At 46.7% G+C, this 21,122-nt stretch overlaps 1 protein-coding gene across 3 annotated transcripts in view; it reads left to right on the top strand.

Annotated features, from left to right (window-relative positions):
* Positions 1-21,122, top strand: part of METTL9 (methyltransferase like 9) — a 37,824-nt gene that overhangs the window by 777 nt on the left and 15,925 nt on the right. For 2 of the 3 annotated variants that reach the window (XM_015426207.1, XM_015426205.1), the window contains exons 2-4: positions 8,660-8,850; positions 14,075-14,284; positions 17,861-18,045. In XM_015426207.1, coding sequence (XP_015281693.1) covers positions 8,660-8,850; positions 14,075-14,284; positions 17,861-18,045 — 586 coding nt within the window. Of the gene's footprint in view, positions 1-6,672; positions 6,792-8,659; positions 8,851-14,074; positions 14,285-17,860; positions 18,046-21,122 lie in introns of all 3 variants that reach the window. The other variant, XM_015426206.1, reaches the window with a different exon arrangement.

Here is a 21,122-nt window from a genome sequence, read left to right as displayed (position 1 = left end):
CACGGAAAGGATGGGGGGGGAGTCTGAGTGGGGGAGCTTTTTGTTTTGGGGCGGGGGGGGGCAAAGTTTAAGGGTCTCTGTTATGACAGGGGGTCATTTTACGTGCAGGTTGAACCTGGGACCTTCTGAGGCTCTGCCCCTGAGCTAAGGGCACCACAGGACATATCTGTGTCCATGGAAGGTGCCTTATACTGATCAGCCTAGGTCAGTGTTGTCTGCTCGGACTGGCAGCCGCTCTTCAGGGAGTGGTCTTTCGCTAAGCTTTTTAACTGAGGCTGCCAGGGACCGAACCTAGGACCTTCGCCATGCCAAGCAGTTACTCTGCCACTGAACTGTGGAGTCTCCATATTAAGTATCTTGTTTGAATACACCAAGCTGCCTAGATATTAGTACCGGGGGATTGCCCAGTCAGTCTGCATACCCATTGTATCAACTTGGTTACATATTTTATATTTATGTGAGCCTTCGGAGCCTGCCTTGGCAGGGAGGACGGGATATAAATTAGATGGATAAATGAATAAATAATGAATATTACATACTTCCTGTGTGTAATTCTGCCATATGATAAAGAAGCTGCCTCATCTTTGGTCTATCCAGGTCAGTGTTGTCTGCTCTGAAGGGGTCTCAGACAGAGGTCTTTCCCTTCACCTGATCTTTGTAACAGGGGGGATTGAACCTGTAACTTACTGCACGCTGAGCTGGTGCTCTTACCTGAATCCGGAAAGGACAAGGAAGTGGGTGCATTGACTGAATGCGGACTGTTTTCTGCATTCAGTGTGGGTAGCAATTTTGAGAGGAGGGAAGTGAGAGAAAAACTTGGTTAGGAGAAAGTGATGGCAATGTGCCATGAACTAAGCAAATCTTGTCCCTTCCATGAACTTACTTGGTGGTCTAAAGCTTGCCTCTGTCTGTCTGTTTGTCTCTCCCTCTCTCCCCACACATACACACACATATTAATTGTATCTGTCTATCTATCTGCGCACACACTATTATACAGAGAGTATATGTGAAGCCCTTTGAAGGCTCAAAAAGTGCTATGTAAATAGTTTGGATGTTGCTTCTGCGTAGGAAGGTTACTTTCGTCTAGGAAGCACATGCAGTGCTGGGGAGAAGTCTAAATACATGAAGTGGAAGAGGAGAAAAGAACAAAAATCAGAAAGGGTGGAAAGTCTCAGTGGAGAGTTGGCAAGGGGAAAGGTGAATGTGAAAGCCTTTTCCTTACCACCACCGCCTTCCCTGAAACTAACTGGAAACTGCCGCTGGGGGCACAAAATGTCTTAGGACCATAAACTGTGCAAATGTATAACAGTATAAAGGATTCTATCCAGGTCTGAAGAAGAGGAAACTTACAGTGCATTGACTTCTGTGGCATCAGAAGGCTGCGACTCTGCTTATGATGGCACTATTAGCCCTTCAGCTGGCAAGAACAAGCATGGCCTCTGTTCAAAAAGAGGAACTGTCCCAATCGGCAAGGTATCTTTATGTCTTTTGTAATATAAGTTAAGCAAACATGGACTGAATAAGCTGGGGAAAACAAGACTACTTCCTGGTTCTTCCTAACCCAATTTTCGTAAGTTCATGACTAGCTTAATAAGCTTAGGCGCTTATGCAAAGGGGAGGGGCTGTGACTCAGTGGTGGAGCATCTGCTTGGCATGCAGGAGGTCCCAGGTTCAATCCCTGGCATGTCCAATGAAAAGTACTAAGTAGGAGATGATGGGAAAGACCTCAGCCTGAGACCCGGGAGAGCCGCTTCCAGTCAAAGTAGACAATACTGACCTTGATGGATCAACGGTGTGTGACTCAGTAAAAGGCAGCTTCATGTGTGTTCATGCCTATGCATCCCGCTCTGGACGGGATGACTGGAATAATTTGGCAGTCTCCACATTTTTACCCGGGGATGGTGGGTGGCAAAACTTTGTTAGGGTGGAACAATCTGAACGATTTGGGGCTTTCCTTTTTTTGTTGGATCACCCTTTAGTAAGGTGTGGTAGGAAGTTTTGACTTTGTACACAGCTCTTTTGCAAGAAGCCAGTGAAGTCTGAGGTGGCGATAGATGGAAGTTATGTAATGGGAACTGTGACAAACCAGTGACAGGTGGAACTGGAACCCAGATTTCTCAACTTGCCGGTAGCAGCAGCAAAACATTTCTGGTTACATAACACCAGAAAAAAATAATTACTGCTTCCAGGTTTGAAATATTAGTTTTGCAATGGAGCTGATACTTTCTGTTGCAAACACATTTCTTGAACTGCACAGGTTGCTTACATGCACAGGATTGCCAGAACGTCATTGACTAATTTCAGTTCCATTTCAGTTGTGCAAAGATTTATGCTCCGGCCTGTTGGCAGCAGGAATGGCGGTGTGTTTAGTGGTGTGCTAGCAGGCTAACAACTGAGTTGTCAGCTTAATTTAGCAGCTTCTCTGTGCCTGCTCCCAGCTTCTGTTCGCTCTTATGCAATTCCCTGGCATTCCTTGTAAGTTTGTCCCTACCTTGTCTCTAGTCTTGCTTCAGCCCTATTTCTGTAGGCTGTTTCTGTTGGCGGTGGAATGTGTGTCATCGTTATGAAAGAGGAAGGAAGGAAAGCCACACTTGCCGAGGCTTAATTTCCAGCATCCATAGGGTCAGTGTGTTCAACAAACCCAACAATCCAATAAGAGCATCAATCAGCAAGCAAACCCGTCTGTTTTTCCATTCTTACACTGTGATTCTCCTCCTGAACGAAGTTGTGAATGGGAGGCGATGAACTTTCCCTCCCAGACCTACACTGCTAACAGTTGGGCCTGAGCCCCAGCAGTTTTGCTGGTTGCTGTCAGCCCAGCCTACTTCACAGAGCTGGCTTGGGATGAAATAAGTGTGAACCGTGTCTACCACCCTCGGCTTTTCTAGAGGACAGGGGGGATAAAGATGAGACAGGACGGTCTACTGTTGATTAAGTCAATCTAGCCCACCCATTCTTCATTGTCTCCTAGACTTAGACTTGGGTGTGAGGAGATGAAATTTCCTGCCTTATCTTGGCTTCCCGCTGAGGACTATGCACTCTGACTCCTTGATCTTCTTCCTTCCCCTTTCCTTCAGAACTCTGTTTCTTCAGCCAAGGCAGTGCGAGCCAGTTCACACATTATCTTTTCAAAAGCTGTACACCTAATATTTTAAATTGTGTGCCTACAAATATAAAAGGCAGTTTGCATTTGCTCATTTCTAGTTATGCATATTGGGTAATATGCTCCTCGGAAAGGTGTGGTTGACTGCCACTCCAGTCAAGTGTGTCCTTTTTGGCAAAGTTGGGTTTGCCTCCACGGGGTATGCAAAATAGCCTGTCACTTAATGTTGCTGTATATTTCTAGATATCCAAGATGAACAATAAAACTATAACACTTGTTCAATGTTAAATGATTCCATGCACTAGATTTGAAGCTGACATACACAGGATCAGACCACGGGTCCATCAAGGTCAGTATTGTCTACTCAGACTGGCAGCAGCTCTCCAAGATCTCAGGCAGAGGACTTTCACATCACCTACTATTTGGTCCTTTTAACTGGAGATGCCGGGGATTGAACCTTGGACCTTTGACATTCAAAGCAGAGACTCTTCCACTGAGCCACAGCCCTTCCTTTTAAGTAGCGTAAAGAATTAAAATCATTCTGAGATAATTTTTTAAAAAATAAATGTATTTGCATCCTAACAAGAAACTGAATTTTTAAAAAGTTTATCAAAATTAACTGGAATATTTTTATTAGTGAAGGTACACCCTGATTTTCCAAGTGAATTGTTCAAAGTAGTGAAGTAAAGCAGAAAATATGCTCATTAAAAATAGTACACATTGAACAAATAAAAAGCTAATACTTACACTCCTTAGCCAAAAAGCCGAGAAGCGATGGTAAGGCAGAAACTTTTTGACCAAGACAGACAGGGAGACTTGGCCAAGCTCTCCCCATCCATATGTACTGGTCCCCTTAGAGAATCCAGCTCCAGCGTCCTGTTTATTCCTCATTGAGAATCCCAAGCAAAGAAGGGCTTTTTCCCTAGTGAGGAGTGGTCTTAGAGGGCAGAATTAACAAAATCCCCTTCTCCCAGCATTTTTGCCCCTGTGGCGCGCTTGAAGTAGAGACTCCACAACATGTTTTAATACAGTGCTGCTGGTATGAGGAGCCTTGCACGAAACTTTTCTTTGATATCCAGAGTAAAATCTAGGTATGCAGCCCAGATTGGATTCAAGATTTCATCCTCTCGGACGTGGACCCAGAGGTTTCCCAGGCTGCTGCTCGGTTTTGGGCAGCCCGTCTTGCAATACGTAGAGAGAAGATGAATCCTACGCTATAATCCATTTATCTTAACTCTGGTCGATTTTATTCCATATTATATTATTTTAAATCCGAATCTTATTTTTCTATTCTCTGTATCTAGTTTTATTTTTGTATTATAAGCTGGCGAAAGCCATTAAACAAACTATACTATTTAGCTATACAAATAAAAAGCAACCATTTTTGTAGAAAGCTTTGCAGTTACCCATGTAACACTGTGCCCTGTTACTTCTAATTATAGAATCATAGAGTTGGAAGGGGCCATACAGACCATCTAGTCCAACCCCCTGCCCAATGGGCCCTCCCTGGCCCCAGGCAGGCAGGGGTGGGGAGAGGCAGGGAGGAAGCAACTTACCCTCCCTCTTCTCCTGCCTCCTCCTGGCTGAATGAGGGCCGGAAGCGGGGCGGCCGGAAGCAGGGGGCGGGGCTTCGTCATGTGCCCTGCCCCCCATACCTCACCCGGGGGAACTGCGATCCCCCCCGAAATGACCTCTGGAGTGGCTGCATAGAATTGGGGAAGGGCTGTGGCACAGTGGTGGAGCATTTTTGCTTGGCATGCAGCAGGTCCCAAGTTCCATCCCCAGCAGCTTCAACTGAAAAGATCAGGTAGGAGGTGACGTGAAAGACCTCTACCTGAGATGCAGGAGGGCCACTGCCAGACTGAGTAGACAGTACTGACCTTGAAGGTCATGTGTTCAAGGGGAGCTATGGCTGAATGGTAGAGTATCTGCTTGGTATGCAGAAGGTCCAGGTTCAATCCCCGGCATCTCCAGTTAAAAGGACCAGATAGAAGGTGAAGTGAAAGACTTCTGCCTGAGATTCAGGACAGCCATTGCCAGACTTAGTAGACAATACTGACCTTGATAGACCAGTGATCTAATTCAGTATAAAGCAGATTCATGTGTGTTCATGTGAATGACTGACTATATAAATTGGAAATGCCATCAGGGAACAGGTCCAGTGTAATCCAAGCCAGGAAGATTCACATAAAGTTTAATTAAAAAAAATAATTAGAAGCAGTATGAAACAGAATAGGTTTTGCTTGAAGCCGAAATATAGACAGTGAGGGTTCCTTGGGTACCAGCAAGAATGTCTGAGAGCTGTGGCCAGTCCCACTGCTGAAAGGGTCTTATACCTATTCACCACCAGCTTCATCTCCGTTAGCAGGGGTACATGGAGAAGGGCCTCTGATGCAGGTTATAGGCAGGATTATATGTTCCATGTGGTTGATAACAGAATGAATAAGAGTTGTTTTGAAAGATCTCATACTGTAAGAACATAAGAAGAGCCCTGCTGGATCAGACCAATGGTCCATCTAGTCCAGCATCCTGTCTCACATGGTGGCCAGTCAGTTCCTCTGGAGGTCCAACAACAGGGCATATAGTGGGCCTGGCTTTTCCATGGTGTTGCCTCCTGACACTGGGATTCAGTAGTTTTGTGCCTCTGAATGTGATGGTTTATTCACCGTGGCTAGTAGCCACTAATAGACCTATCCTTCATGAATCTATCTAATTCTCTTTTTAAAGCTGTCTATTCCTGTAGCCATCACTACATCCTCTGGCAGTGAATTCTACATCTTAATCACTCGTTGTGTAAAGGAGTATTTCCTTTCATCTGCCTCATTGGATGGGAGTGCAGTTTCCTTGTGTTTGCTCTTGTGCTGGATATAAAATTCGAAATGTTTGCAAATTTAGTATATCAGCAACAACAAAATCACAATGTCTGGCAGTAAAACTGGCCTATGGCCAGTCGCAAAGGCAGACACAGCCAGGGTAGGGGTTGCCTACCTGCACAGAGACTCCACAACTGTGCTAAAAAAAAATGTGACTTTGTAAATTAAAATCCAGCTCCCAAAATCCCCTTGCAGTGAGGACTGAGTATGCTCCAGCTGTGCTAAAGAGAGTTAGTGAAGGGGGGAGGGAAGGGGGGAGACACCGGCATGCTCAAGATTTGGAGGGATGGGGGGATGACTCCACAATCATGTATCTCTCCCCTCCCCCAAGCATTTCCTTGCTTTATAATTGTGCAATTATAATTGCATTATAGTTGTAGTTTACAAGCAGTTATTTATTATACACTGTGCAGTACCTTATATGGATCGTTCCAAGTTGCTGCATCAGTTTGTATATAGCACGTTCCAATTAAATAGAAATATTTATTTATGATGTAGAAATACTTATATGAGTAACTTTAATCAGCTTCTTTTAAAAAATAATTTAACACTGGTGTGTGTGTTTTTTAAGACTGTCATAAATTTGTAAAAGTCTGACTACAGGATTTATGTTTTAAGTCCTTGTGAAGCGCAAGAGGTTTGTCATTAACTACTGTGTATTTTCATTCAATATTGTGTCTTGTGTTGGGAGAACAGCACAGACCGGCAGATTGGTGCTTAACCGGGAACGGTCTGGACGTTTCCAAACAAACATCCAAAGCAATTTCGCAATGCGCTTATGTCTAGTTTTGGCTTTGAGGTCCAAGGAGCCCAAGGTAAAACATCACGTGGTGGCTACTGACTGAAAAGCATGCCTAATTGAATTTTGTTGCTGCAAGAATTGCTGTAAAGCTGCCATAAAGCATGCTGCTGGAAAGTGTAGTTTTAAAAGCAGGGCTATTTTTGGGCAGGAACGCACAGGAACGGAGTTCCGGCTGGCTCCCAAGTTGGCCACCCCCAGCAGGAACTCATTAGCATAATAGGCCACACCCAACAGCAGAAACTCATTAGGATTGGCTACATTAGGGGTGTGTGGCCTAACAGGCAAAGGAGTTCCTGCTACAAAAAAGCCCTGGGTTTTGACAACAAACAAGGTAAACAGAATAACAAGCAAAAGGTGGGTGTGGCTGGATAACCACACTTCTGGTAACATGGGGTTAGTAATGCACTAATGCGCTAATGGGGTGTGGCTGCAGGGGTGTGACCTAATATGCTAATGAGTTTCTGTTGTTGGGTGTGGCCTGCTATTCTAATGAGTTCCTGCTGGGCTTTTTCTACAAAAAGAGCCCTGTAAGCACCTTATTTCCATGGGTAGACAAAAATGGCTCATTTGTATATTGTCAGGGGACGCTTGATTATGTAGATGCTGGACCAGGAGTTGGAACATTCCAAAGGGTGAAGGCATGGCCTTGCAAGCCCTCCATTTCTTTTGGCTGATCCCCAGGAGGTCAGACAACCCTGTATCTGTCCCAGAGTCTCTACTCAGTGATGCCATCTCATCCCCTCACTCTTTTTCTACAAAAAGAGCCCTGTAAGCACCTTATTTCCATGGGTAGACAAAAATGGCTCATTTGTATATTGTCAGGGGACGCTTGATTATGTAGATGCTGGACCAGGAGTTGGAACATTCCAAAGGGTGAAGGCATGGCCTTGCAAGCCCACCATTTCTTTTGGCTGATCCCCAGGAGGTCAGACAACCCTGTATCTGTCCCAGAGTCTCTACCCAGTGATGCCATCTCATCCCCTCACTTCTGGGGCGGGAGAGGGGGGATACCAAAACCAAACTGGCCAGAAGGTGTCACCAGTAGCAGATCAAAGAGTATCTCCCCCTGGACAGATTGGCACATCCAACACTATGCCTGTGCTGCGGTTTGGAGGCTCTGTCTAGTGGCAGCATTTTCTGCTTTGCCCCCTGCTTGCGCAGGGATGATCCACACTTTTTGCAATTTTGAACTATCAGATCGCAGGGATGGTGAGCTTACTTGCAGTCTTCCTTTGCGAGGTTCTTAGGCTCTGTGACGAAGCGGGCCTCCTCGAGATTTCAATGCAAATTGCATGTTGTCAGGTGCTATGACGTCTTAACTGAGCAAGGAAACGCGCTTCTTCAGTGTATAATAAATAACTTGGGCAAGCCATAGTTCTGGCATGAGGAAGCCATAGTTCTGGCACAACTGTTCTTGAAAAAGAGCAGTCCCAGAAAGAGCTTTCTCAGCCCCGCCTACCCCACAGGATGTCTGTTGTGGGGAGGGGAAGGGAAAGGAGTTTGTATGCCACTCTGAGACTCCTTTGGGTAGTGAAGGGCAGGGTATAAATCCAATCTCTTCTCCTCTTCTTGAAGGATCTGTTCACGAGGCAGTTTGTCAGGGGTGCTTTGATCTTCCAGAACAAATCCAATCTCTTCTCTTCTTCTTGAAGGATTTGTTCACGAGGCAGTTTGTCGGGGTGCTTTGATCTTCCAGAATGAGCAAACAAGTAATAATATATCGTTCTGAAATGCTTGCATATAAAATCACTGTTGCTCTCCTTTACAAGAGGTACCGAGACTTAAAAAATAATTGTGTGCACTTAGTTTAGCAGTGCTGAAATGTGAATGATACGGCTTTTTAATGTGTTTGGGTGTGTCTCTGTGTGTTTCCCTTTGTAGTGGTACTTGTGCAATACGGAACAGCTGTGTGAGTCCCTTCAGCCAGTCTTTGTCCAGAGCTACCTTGACCAAGGAACACAGATCTTCTTAAACAACAGCATCGAGAAATCCGGCTGGCTGTTCATTCAGCTTTATCACTCCTTCGTGTCGTCCGTTTTTAGCCTCTTTATGTCTAGGACGTCCATTAATGGGTAAGTGAAACTGTGTTCTCCCCTCATTCTGCCTTTATTATCAGTAATAGCATTATACCCCCACTGCCAATGGCAGGCCTTGCCGAATTTTCTTCAGCTTTATGAGCCACCCTGAAAAATTCAGGAGCCAGGTATATTTTTCAGCCTTCAAGGTTTTATATTTTATGATCATACTTGCTACTTGCAGCTGCGGGTGGTGGGGGCTACTGAGCTGTATGACTGGAGAGGGGCCATGGAGGGTTTTTTTTTCAGCCTTCAAGGTTTTATATTTTATAATCATACTTGCAGCTGCAGGTAGTGGGGGCTACTGAGCTGTATGAGAGGGGCCATGGAGGGTTTCGACAGTATGAATGTGGAGTGCTCAGGATCTTGTCGCACCTGATTCGCAGCTCATCGGTATCGCATGCTCCTGAGCTGCCTAAGTGCCTTGCTGCCCCGAACTCTTCGCAATAATCCTGGCAGCCCTTACGAAAATTGCCTTCTCCCAGATCATGTCATCTGTCCTGGAATACAGGCAGAGCAAGGCAACAGAGCTAGGTCACGGGCAGGAGTCCGGTCCAGAGATCAAATGCCAGTTTAGCAGCAGTCAGAGTTCATGGGCTGTTCAGGAAAGCAGAGTCGAGGCAGTCCAAAGTCGTTGATCAGCAAGGTTCAGGCAGGCCCAAAAAGCAGAGTTGAGGGTCAGTCCGGAGGTCACAGAAGGCAGGCAGAGTCCCGAGTTGTGGTCACAAAGTTCATAGGGTTGTGACAGGTTGCTTCCACAGACTGCAGTTCTCCAGGTCTGATTATAGAGGCGTTCCTTAACAAGCCTGATTTATAGCCATCTGCTTGGAGGTGCTCCTGCACTTACTCAGAACTGCCATCATTAAGCAGCTGGCACCGAGCCAAGAGGGTTGCGTGTCCTTAAGTCTTGTCAGAGCTTTTCCCTTCCCTGTTCAATTAACGAGGGGGAGCCTGGTGGGCTACTTTCCTGCCGCTGGGCTTCGTCGGCTGCTTCAGAGCCCTGCATGGGTGGGTCAAGGTCAGCTGCCGGCAATGACTCTTGAGGCTCCTGTATCTCTCATTCTTCTTCTTCTTCTTCTTCTTCTTCATTCACTGACTTCAGCTGGTTCAGAGCTGGCTGCATGTGGCTCCTCAACTCCTGAGGAGTCCTCAGCTACACTGGGCTCAGACTGGCCCAGCTGGCCCACGACACCGTCAGTCTTTCGGTTTTGTCCACTCCGTTTGGCAGTGGCTCCTGGGCGCAGAAAAAGCTCTTAGTGCCAGCTGCTTGGGACTCTTTCCAAGTGGAGATTGCCAGAGACTGAACTAGGGAACCTTCTGCATGCAGAATGGCTGCTATACCACTGAGCACATAGCTCCTGATGGTGCACCAGAAACCGGCCTGTGAGCCATTTTCTGTCTTATGGTCACCCGTGGTGCAGACAAACCCTGAGACTCGTCTGGTGAGAGGCTTTGAATCTAGCTGTGTCACACGAGCTCGGGAGTCCTCGAAGAGCATGTCTGGCCTGGGCATCATCTTTCACGCACATGCAATCTTACAGCTTCGTTCCTGATGTCTGCTGTCACGTCTGCACCGACAGCCAGGACTGTAGATGGTCCCAGGTTCAGCCCCCAGCGTCTTCGGTTACAAGGAACAGGTAGCAAAGGATGTGCCTTTGGCCCCCGCTGATGTCTTTCCTGGTGCCCGCCAGGTGTTTTTAGAATGTGGGCAGGGCCAGGTGAGGCTTTTCTCCAGTAAGGCTGCTGATTAACTGTGCAGATTCCAAAATTGGACTGTTTAGGGTAGATTTCAGATCGGCGAATGTGATCCGTTATCTTCTCCAAGATTAGGTGGTCCCATACTTTATTCAACCAGCAGGATCGAGATGGAGCTTTATCTGCTTTCCATCCAGCTGCAATGGAAGTTTTAGCCGCTACGAGAAGACTAGTGATAAGGTCCCGAAGAGAAATGGCTTCCCTTTATGGAGTTCATTTTTGCCTCTGACCTGTAACCTAGTAACTCTACATACTTATCCATACTAAACCAATAGTTGTCATCACAGCATTATAATGGAAGATTTTAAAAACATTCAGTGCAACATAAGTGCTCTCCACAACAACTAACAAGGGAACCGATGTCACCAGGATGGTATCCTTAGTGGCCACAGCTCCACGCAGTACCACCATTTTTGCACTCACGGCGAGTTGGTAATAAGGGCTAGGACAGATGGTAACAGTCGTGGCGGCTCCTACTCAAACACCTGGTGGAAGAGCTCCGTCTTGCAGGCCCTGCGGAACTGTGCAAGGTCCCGCAGGGCCCGGATCTCCTCTGGGAGCTTTTCTCCAGCAAGGCTGCTGATTAGCTGTGCAGATTCCTGAAAAAAAATGTTGCTCTGGCAGCAGCTGACGCCGCAGCACAAAGATCTTCACCATGTCACTGATGGCGTGCTGTGGCAATGATTTTGTGGCCACACCGGCCACATTTTTTCAGAATTCCAAAGATGCCTGCAGGCTCCAACGGGTTGGGAAGCTGGAACCCTGCTCCAGTGCTTAGTAACGGATAATATTTTTAGTCCCCTGTTTCTGGGGGAGGAGCAGGATTTGCTGGTGCAGCATCCTGTGGGGCTGTTTGGGCCAGACTGAGTCTAAATCATCCTTTCTTAAGCGGAGCTTATTTCCCTGAGGCATAATAGGTTCTGCCAGAAACCCAAACTTCCTCCTCTACTTTCCTTAGCTGATTGTCTGGCTTGACATCCTCGTTTGCACACTGGTGAAAGTATCACATTGCAGCTTTCCTTTTTGAGGCCCCCCCCCATCTTGTCTCCGATGCCAAACCCTATATAGCTATATAATTTGTTCTGAGAATAGCAGCTAACGTCTTTCTCTCAGAGGAGTGCACGCAAGAAGATCTTGCGAACCAGCCTTATTTCTCAATTCAACATTTCCTCCGAAGTGTGCCATCCCTCTTAGCGTATTCCCCCCCCCCCTCGGCCCTTCCGTGCCGTTTCCCAACAGCTCAAAATGCTTTTCGACACGTTGAGCGGTTTTTCACACTACCTTCAGGGGGTAATACTCTGGAACCAATTATGTGGTGGAGATTCGGAGTTACCGCTGGGGACAGGGAGCGGGCCTGGCCTTTAAACTGAGAGGGACTCGAGACTGAATGCTTTCCCCGGCACCTTTTTTTATCAAAATGTAACAGGTAGTTTCCTCCAGCCCATTATCTCCCGCATTCATCAATGCATGCTGCTTTCTCGCTTTCTTTATCCTGTTTCATCGTCACCGCCACTTAATTCTTTGTGCCTCCTGGAGCCCTCTCCCTTGATCATGGTTTGCTTTTCTGCAGTTTAGACACACGGGTACCAATCACGGTTTTCACGGCAGTTTGATTTCGTTCAGAGGCTCTGCTCTGCACCCCACCCCTTTTCTGTCTGTCTATCTGTCTCTCTCTCTGTCTCGCTAACCAATTATTTCCTTCCCTCTGTGCTTCCTGCTTCCCCTTTCATCCCCCTGGACCTCTGTGGTAATCTTCCCGCACTGAGCCTTCAAAGTCAAACAGGCAGAGATGCCGCTGACATGCCCCGTAGAGACCCCGGCCGTCACCTGCCGCAGGTTCTTTAATAAACGGCTCATTTTCGATGCCGTGATCCTTCCCGTCACACGAGGGAGCCCCAGACGGCTCCTGTGGTCTTTGCCGCTCAATCGCCAGATTATGCAGTTTTAAAATATTAATCTCCTCTCCCGCTGCTCTGACCGTGCCACCTTCGGCCTCGCTTTTAAATCTGTTTCCCCCACACACACACCTTCTGGTGTTGTGCACTTCATTCTTCCCCTTTTGGTCCTTTCTTTCTCAACCCAGACCTTTCAACATTCGTTTTTTCATGGTGTGTGTGTGTGTGTGTGTTTGAGTGCAATAGAATGTGTGTGAACAGAAAATCTCACCTGTCGATTGCACAGGAAGGACACAGGGTGTTCTGTGGCGCTCAAGTCAAGCAGTTGTTCAGAGTGGGAGCTCCCTAAAGATTTTGTGAAGCACCTCGAGCTCCAAGGAGGTAGAGCGGGAGTTTCCAACATGGTGCCCCCTGACCCCTTTCCTGGGGCCCACCAAGTGTTTTTACAAAGTGGGCAGGGCCAGATGGAGTCTTTTGCCCCTCCTGGGACTTCAGATTGGCCAGCAGAGATCTGATTATCTGTGCAGATTTTTTAAAATAGTTGTTTTGTGGCAAGAATCTTTACAGTGTGACTGAAGGTATGCAAGAAAATATTTTAAAGCAATACATTAGGAAGAAGTTCCTGACAGAGCGGTTACTCAGCGGAACAGGCTTCCTTGGGAGGTGGTGGGCTCTCCTTTGGAGGTTTTCAAACAGAGACTAGATGGCCATCTGACAGCAATGCAGATTCTGTGAACCTAGGTGGATCACGAGAAGGGAAGGCAGGAAGGGTTGCCTCAGTGCTTAGTTCTCGTGGACCTTTTTTACACACCCAGGGAAATGCTGGTCACCACTTTGGGGTCAGGAAGCAATTTTTCTCCAGGCCACTTTGGGTGGGGATCCTGGAGGTTTTTTTGTCATCTTCTGGGCATGGAACAGCGGTCACTGTAGATGTGGAGGGGGAGGTATTTGTGAACTTCCTGCATTGTGCAGCGGGTTGGACCCTGGAGGTCCCTTCCAACTCTATGATTCTATTATTCTATTCATTTTAAAAGGCATCCTTTTAAACAGAGATACTATCTGAAATGTTAAAAGAGTTTCTATTAGAGTAACTCATAAACCTACTCCTTGGCATTTTGCAGTTGGCTCCACCTCTTTTGGTAGCCATGTTGTGGTTGCGTCTGCCACCCCATTGCCAGAATTCCAAAGGCGCCCACAGGTGCAAAAAATGTTGGGGACCATGAAGTAGAGGACTGCCAGAATGGGTTCTTCACTTTGGGGAAGAGATATTTTGACCAGCAAGCAAATGGATGCCAAGAAATCCATTGGCAGGTGCCATGTCAGATACCACTGAACTAGATAGACCTCCGTCCTTGGTCTGATCTGGTGGGGTTCCTCCTCTGTTCCCTGGGGAGGGGAGGAAATGTATGATCCTATAGCCTGCTCCTGGCCTCTTAGTTACAGTTAAAGGATCCCTTCTACTAATGTCTGGCCCTGCCCTAAACTCATGTTGTACCTCTTTTCTCAATTTTGCCTGCTCCTCCCACTAAAACAACCCCCCAAGCCTTAACTCTGTCTCTTTCAAAATTCAGGTTGCTGGGAAGAGGTTCGATGTTTGTATTTTCGCCAGAGCAATTTCAGAGACTGCTTAAGATAAACCCGGACTGGAAATCCCGTCGGCTTCTTGACTTAGGAGCCGGAGATGGAGAGGTGACGAAAGTCATGAGCCCCCACTTTGAAGAAATCTATGCCACCGAATTGTCTGAAACCATGATATGGCAGCTGCAGAAAAAGAAGTACAGGTATTGGCACTACCTTGGACTTGTGTGTGAAAGGCGAATGCAGACAACTGGCATACCTTGTAGTGAACGAATATTCTCTGTCGGTAGATTATATTTTTATCCACCCTTTCCACCTGAATACCCCTGACCGGCCTGTTGTCATCCTGGAAGCTAAGCAGGGTCAGCCCTTGTTAGTCCTTGGATGGGAGACCACCAAGGAAGGCCAGGGTTGCTACGCAGAGGCAGGCAGTGGCAAATCACCTATGCTCAACTCTTGCCTTGAAAACCCCATGCTGCTGAGGTCACCATGAGTCAGTTGCGACTTGACCGCACACAATTATTATTTATTTCCTCCAAGGCACTCAAGGCAGTATTCGCAGTTCTCATATCCTCCACATTATCCTCAGAACCACCTTGTGATGTTCTAGGTTAGTCTTAAGAATTGGTGACTGGTCCAATGTCACACCCACTCACTTACACACACAGTTAATGTCATGGCCTAGTGTGGATTCGAACCCGAGTCTCTCCAGCCCAAGTCCCAGTGCTCTAACCACTGCTCACTTTGGGCTCCGCTGTAGGAATGAGCTCACTTCTTAGCATTTGTGCCGCAGGCTGATTTTGTAATGTTTTAGGCTTGCTGATGCTCCTCCCCTAGTTACCGACTTCGTCTGTTGCTATGGAGCAAAGGCATTCGTTCTTCCCCATCCCTCCATGTGTTGCTGCAGTGTTTTGACTCTTACTCCTTTGGCTCTTTCTTTGCAGCTGTAGGTGGCTGGAGGGAAGGTTTAAAATGATCCCTCTCTCTGTATAATGTCACTCCGTCATCCATGGGCATTTATTCAAGTGGGTTTGCTGTGGTGTTTTTTTTAAATGCCTTTGTTGTGTGTACATAACTCACTTTTCCTGTAAAATGGGGGGGGTGAGAAAAGGATCTCGAACAAAGGTACACTCGACAATAATAAAATCATCTAATAACAGAGCCGGTGGTGAAGCGGTCGGACTGCCTGATTGGGATTGGAGAAATCCAGGCCGACATCCCCAATTAGCGCTGCCATTCAGAATTACCTTAGACTGGTCTGTCTCTTATCTCTCTCCCACAACCTAACCTACCTCATAGGGTTATATACCTCTGTAAAATGGGGGGGGGGCGGCGGGAGAAACCTTCAGGAAAGAGGGGTTTAAAATTGCAGTAGACGGATATCAGGGTGCAGTTCTTAGGTAAGGAGGGGTGAACTCTCAAACACCAACATGTATGATTTTTTTTAAATTAAATCTTTCAAAACACAGAACACTTGATACTATGAAATCTGAAAACCGTGGAGTAAAGGTAAGGAAGGGAAAGGGTTAGTTAAAGCTGGATCTCTAAAAGCTTAGGAGACTACCTTCCCCACTCAATGTTATTAGTTGCCCATTACAGTACAGATGACCATCCCAACCACACAGGAAATATAGGAAAGCTTTCCCACTTGGACCCTGGTCTTTACCACAGATAAGAATGCGTAGCGGACAAAATAGTACATCATGTTATAAGTGGCACGTAACCAAGCAACTGGGGGGGAGGGAATAGAAAACTATCCCATGTGGTCAACAGGACATCTCTGTTGGGTCAGTATCAGTGCTGAGCTAATCTCCCTTAGTTTATAATTTCAAAAATTCTAGATCTTATTTTGGATTACTCCTTGCACAATCAGGGGAGCATGCACTGAAACATCCCAGAATCAGAAAGCTTAAATGCCCAAGCTCAGCCAACTGCATTAAAAAAAAATGGTTTTAAGTAATATACAGTTTTAAATATACATATATAAAACACAAAACTGAACAACAGTCTAACTAATATTTGAATGAGTTGGTAGTATGGCTTGCTTCAGCCAACAAAGTAATAAAAAAGGACGTCATCCAAGAATTATTGTTTTAAAAAAAGAAATCTTAGGAAAACCTTAATATATAAGATTAATAGTTTCTACTACAGATTTAAACTCTTCCTTAGATGACAGATATTCTAAAACAGGAAACCAAATAGACACAAACTTTGATATGTAAGGATTGGTTTCTTTTTGAGACATGATGTCTATGATTTTATCTCGTATGCAAAATTCTTGTCCAACTGCATTTATTGATGCAAAATTAGGAAACTAGCATTGTAATACAGGAGGAAGGGAGGATTCTTTTCTGTTGTTGTGTGCGAGAGAGAGAGAGAGAGAGAGAGAGAGAGAGAGAGAGAGAGAGAGAGAGAGTAGGGAAATTGGCATGTTGAGGTTGCAGAGCAGGTTTGTGGATTGTTGCCAAGGGCATGGCTGTGTGGAGAAGCCTCTTCTTAACAGGGAACTGCCCATGTGGCTCTCCTCAGTCTTAAGGACTAGTGACTTGCTTCTTCTCTTAAATTTCTTAAAAATCCCACCTCCCCTAAAATGAAAGCTCAGATCCTCATTGTGCGGCAGCTACCAGGATTTCTAGCAGCAGCCCCTAGTAGCCTAGGCTAGCCCAATCTTGTCAGAGCTCGGAAGCTAAGCAGAGTCGATACTTGGATGGAAGGGCTGCTGCTCAGAGGAAAGCAATGGCAAAATCACATCTGCCCGTCTCTTTGCCTGGAAGACCCTAAGAAGGGACTTCACGAGGTCGCCATGAGTCAGTTGCGACTTGATGGCACGCTTCACCTTTACCAAAATCTCTGCAAGGGGGTAATAGTTGGTGCTCTGAAGCGTGATGGTGACTTTCTGATTTCTTAGATCCCTTTGGGCAAATAAATACTTTAAAAAAAATCAGTGTTCCTGTGCAAGTCGAATGTAGAGGGTCTGTGACCCAGTGGCAGAGCACCTGATTGGCCTGCCGGAGGTCCCCAGTTCAATCCCCGGCATACCTAGTTAAAAATGTCCATGCAGCAGGTGATGTGAAAGACCTCCACTGAGACCCTGGAGAGCCACTGCCAGTCTGAGTAGACAACACTGCCCTTGAAGGACCGATGGTCTGATTTACTGTAAGCCAACTTCACATGTGTTCATGTGCCTAGGGTCATGAGCGAGGCATAACCTTTCCTTAGTTGCCTTGCCTGCCCCAGATTACTGTAATGAAATGCAGGCCTGTAGTCACGGGGGGCATTTGGAGGCAATGCCCCCTACAGATGTGCTCCGCCCCCTCGGACAAAAATTCGACAAATTTTTTAAAAGATGAAATATAAGATGCATGTGGGGTTTCCAAAATGACCCAGGGACAGTCAGAGAAGCTTCAGTCTCGTTTTCTTTGTTATGAGTCAAAAAATAAATAGGTTTTTTAAAATTGAGTCAAAAAATAAATAGGTTTTTTAAAATGCAAAAAAAAAAATGCAAAATGCGAAAGACAGAGAGTCAGAGATCCCCCCCCCCAGCTTACACAGAAAAGCAGCCCAGAATTGAGTCTCTCTAATCAAAACGACTAGAGGAGGACTACAGGTCGCAGGGAAGCTGCTGCTTCTGCTGCTGCAACCGGAGCAGCAGGCATGGCTGGGGCGCCCTCCCTGGATTTTCCCATGCCCCACCAATCAAAATTTTCTTGTCACGCCCCTGAACAATCTGTCTGTACCCCTGTTGTAAGTAACCCTCTGCTTTCTCCCCCTCTCCGTAGAGTGCTGGGCATCAACGAATGGCAGAACACAGGATTCCAGTACGACGTCATCAGCTGCTTGAATCTGCTCGATCGCTGCGATCAGCCATTGACTGTATTAAAAGATATTAGAAGTGTACTGGAACCTACGAGAGGCAGGGTCATTCTAGCCCTGGTTCTTCCCTTTCATCCGTATGTGGAAAATGGTAAGTGGGATTCCCCCGAGCTGGCTTATTTAAGAGTGCTGTCCTAAGTGGACTTCCACCCTTCGCAATCCGTTGAAGGAAGGCGTCTTAGAAGGGCATAACTCTGCTCTAGATCACTCTGCCGAGTGTATGAAAAGCTCTCGGGCAGTGGCACCTGCGATTGTCCTAAGCTGCTTTTAGCGCCCTTTCAGCCTTGGCTCATGTGGGTCGAAGTGACCGCTGCTCTTTTGCATAGAGAGGTCCTCTTGGCATGTCCTACTGCTGACTTTTCCTTGAGAAGCCGCCACTCGGGATCCACTTCCACATAGGGCTCAGTTCAGACATCATGGGAAACTGTGATTTATTTAGACTAGCAAGGGGTTAGTGTGATTGTCTGAATGTGGGCCATTCCACTATGAATGGTTAGTTGGGCAAACCAGGATCTGAATTGGGTTTGTTAACCACAGTTAGTCTTGCCTTCACATGATGTTTGAACCCAGGCATCCCTGGCTTAGTCCTAGTTTTATCCTGGCTTGTTCCCTGGTGATATCCTCCTGGAGAGAAGGAAACAAAGCCAGCATTTGCTGAGGCAAACTGGGGTTTGTGTGATCATTTGTGACCTGAATCCTGGTTTTCCAAACTCATAGTAGCTCAGACAAACCAAGGCGATGTCTCTTCCAGCCTCTCATGGGGAGAAGGTTTCTTGCAAGCAGGTGGGAGCCACTCTGGCTATTTTGGCAGTCTCACACCCCCTCACAGGCTGCTCTGAGACATCAGACATCAGCTGTGTGGTGTCTCTTTAAAGGAGAGTGATCCCACCGTGACCTCTCCTCTGTGATTGCTTCCCAATAAGTCTGGAGATTCCCCCTTACAGAAGAAGGCTTAAGTTATATGCCATTTCGTACTAAGTGGGTAGGGAAGTCATAAGGCCCAGGAGTTCTGAAAAATACCACAGTGACAAAAGATAATAGTTTTGTCCTGTTTTGAAAAGTACTGAAGGGTTTGCACATCATGCATTGCCAAAGCCAGATGCAGTCTCGGTTGCATTACGTGATTCTTGCAGTACAATTACAGGCTTCAGTTTCTGCCACCACCACCACTTTGTTTCTGCAACTTCTAAGACTTCCTGGAACTGTTCTTCTTTTCTCCTTCTGTCGTCACTTTCCCACCTCTTTCAAGTTCAGGATGTGGCTTGGAAACCACAAAGTAAAATCAAGCCCAACTTCCTGGCACCACAAAGGATAAGGAACAAGTTTGTCAGGGTTTCCCCACCACCTATTTCCTCAATGTGTAAATCGCAGTGTTTACACCGAGTTGACCAGCGTAGTTAACAATGCAGCGCTCTGTGTATGCTAAGAGGCAGCAGTTGTTCAGAAGATAAAGGCAGAGACTGAAGGATGGGGTATGAAGGGGAGACAGGGAGAAGAGCCGGATGTTGGGGGGAAATGCCTGAAGGTAGTTTAGAACGGGCTCCACTGGTGGAGAGTGCCATCAAGTCGCAGACAATTTATGGCAGTCCTGTAGGTTTTCAAAGCAAGGGATGGACAGAGGTGGTTTGCCGTTGCCTGTTATTGCATAGTAGCTCCCATCTCCCTTTGGTGGACTCCAGTGTTCCCTCTAAGCTGAGTGAGTGTGAGCTGGCTCACAGTTTTTTAGCCTCCGGCTCACACATTTGTGTCTCAGCTCAGGAAGGAGGGCTCCAGAGCAAACTAATTTATGCAGTAGCCAAATCGCTCACTCACAACTTTAATGCCAGTAGCTCACAAAGTAGAATTTTTGCTCACGACTCCACAGCTTAGAGGGAGCACTGGCAGTCTCTCATCCAAATACTAACCAGGGTCAACCCTTCTTAGCTTCTGAGATCTGATGAGATCCAGGTCAGGGCAGAATTGCCCCTACAACCTCTAAATGCCGTTTCAGACATGACGGGGCAAGGAAGTCAGGGTTGCCACTGAGAACACACCTAACCATCACTCGTCCTGTCTCTCTGCTGACATACCCAACTCTACGAGGTGTACATTTCCCCCCTCAAACATCTGCTAGTGCTTTCTCAGGCGTAGTGTGGAAGAGGCCCTTGGTACTAAGACTGGTCATCTACAGCTTGGTCAAATACACCGTGTAAGATTTGTCTATTTCTTTATTTAAAAGACGCTTGCAGTTGTTCAAACACTCGAGGTGTTTTTGGAGGTGCATTCTGTTCCAGGAGGCCTCATAGCATAGGTCCTGCGACAGCTCACTTGTTCTGGTAGATGGTTTCCTTTTCCAAGCGCTGTTGCTGGGGAAGAAATCGAAAGCGACTGAAATGTTATCACTTGCTAGCATGCAAGAAGGGCCAGGATCATAAGGGGGTGCATGAACTGCAGTGGGATGGAGACTGAGCTTCTTTGTCCAACTTGGCATTCTTAGAACATACTGAAGACCAGTGGAATGGTGCTGGTATGGATGGGGGGGGCCCTTGTGTGTGCTGGACTAGATGTAGGATCCAGCCTGGAGCTGCTGGCATGAGGTGCTATCAGTGTTGCATGAAGCCCTCCTGTAATACCTGAAGCTGGAGCAAGCTGAAAGTACTGGCAGAACAGGGCCAACGGTTCCCATTACATCGGGGTTCAGTTCAGGTGTAATGTGGAGCGATGGCTTAATTTATGCAAGCTATGATTAGAGTGGTCTTCCAAATGGGAGCCAGGCTATTAGGTTAGGTTAGTTAGGATATCTTAAACCATCTTCAGTCCCTGTGGTTTGCAGTTGGCTTAACTGTGGTTAGACTTAATTCTAGTTTTGTGTGATGTATGGATGGAGGCATTCTGGTTTATTCCCAACAACACCCTTGGATGTTTCCCCAGCTACACAAGAAGAGCCCTGCTGGATCAGACCAGTGGTCCATCTAACGCAGCATACGGTTTCACACAGTGGCTGACCAGTTGCTTTGGAGGACCAGCAAACAGGGCTGATGAAGCCAAGGCTGCTGCCTCCTGGTGCTGCCTCCTACCACTGGGACTCAGAGGTTTGTTGCCTCTGGATGTGTAGCTTCCCTTTAAGCACCAGGGCATAATGAGACACCTGGCCACAGTAAGGGTGTGTGTGTGAGAGAGAGAGAGAGA

The sequence above is a fragment of the Gekko japonicus genome, unplaced genomic scaffold, assembly GCF_001447785.1.
Source record: "Gekko japonicus isolate JY-2015 unplaced genomic scaffold, Gekko_japonicus_V1.1 scaffold384, whole genome shotgun sequence".
Taxonomy (NCBI): Eukaryota; Metazoa; Chordata; class Lepidosauria; order Squamata; family Gekkonidae; genus Gekko; species Gekko japonicus.
This window is presented reverse-complemented; position numbering and strand designations above follow the sequence as displayed.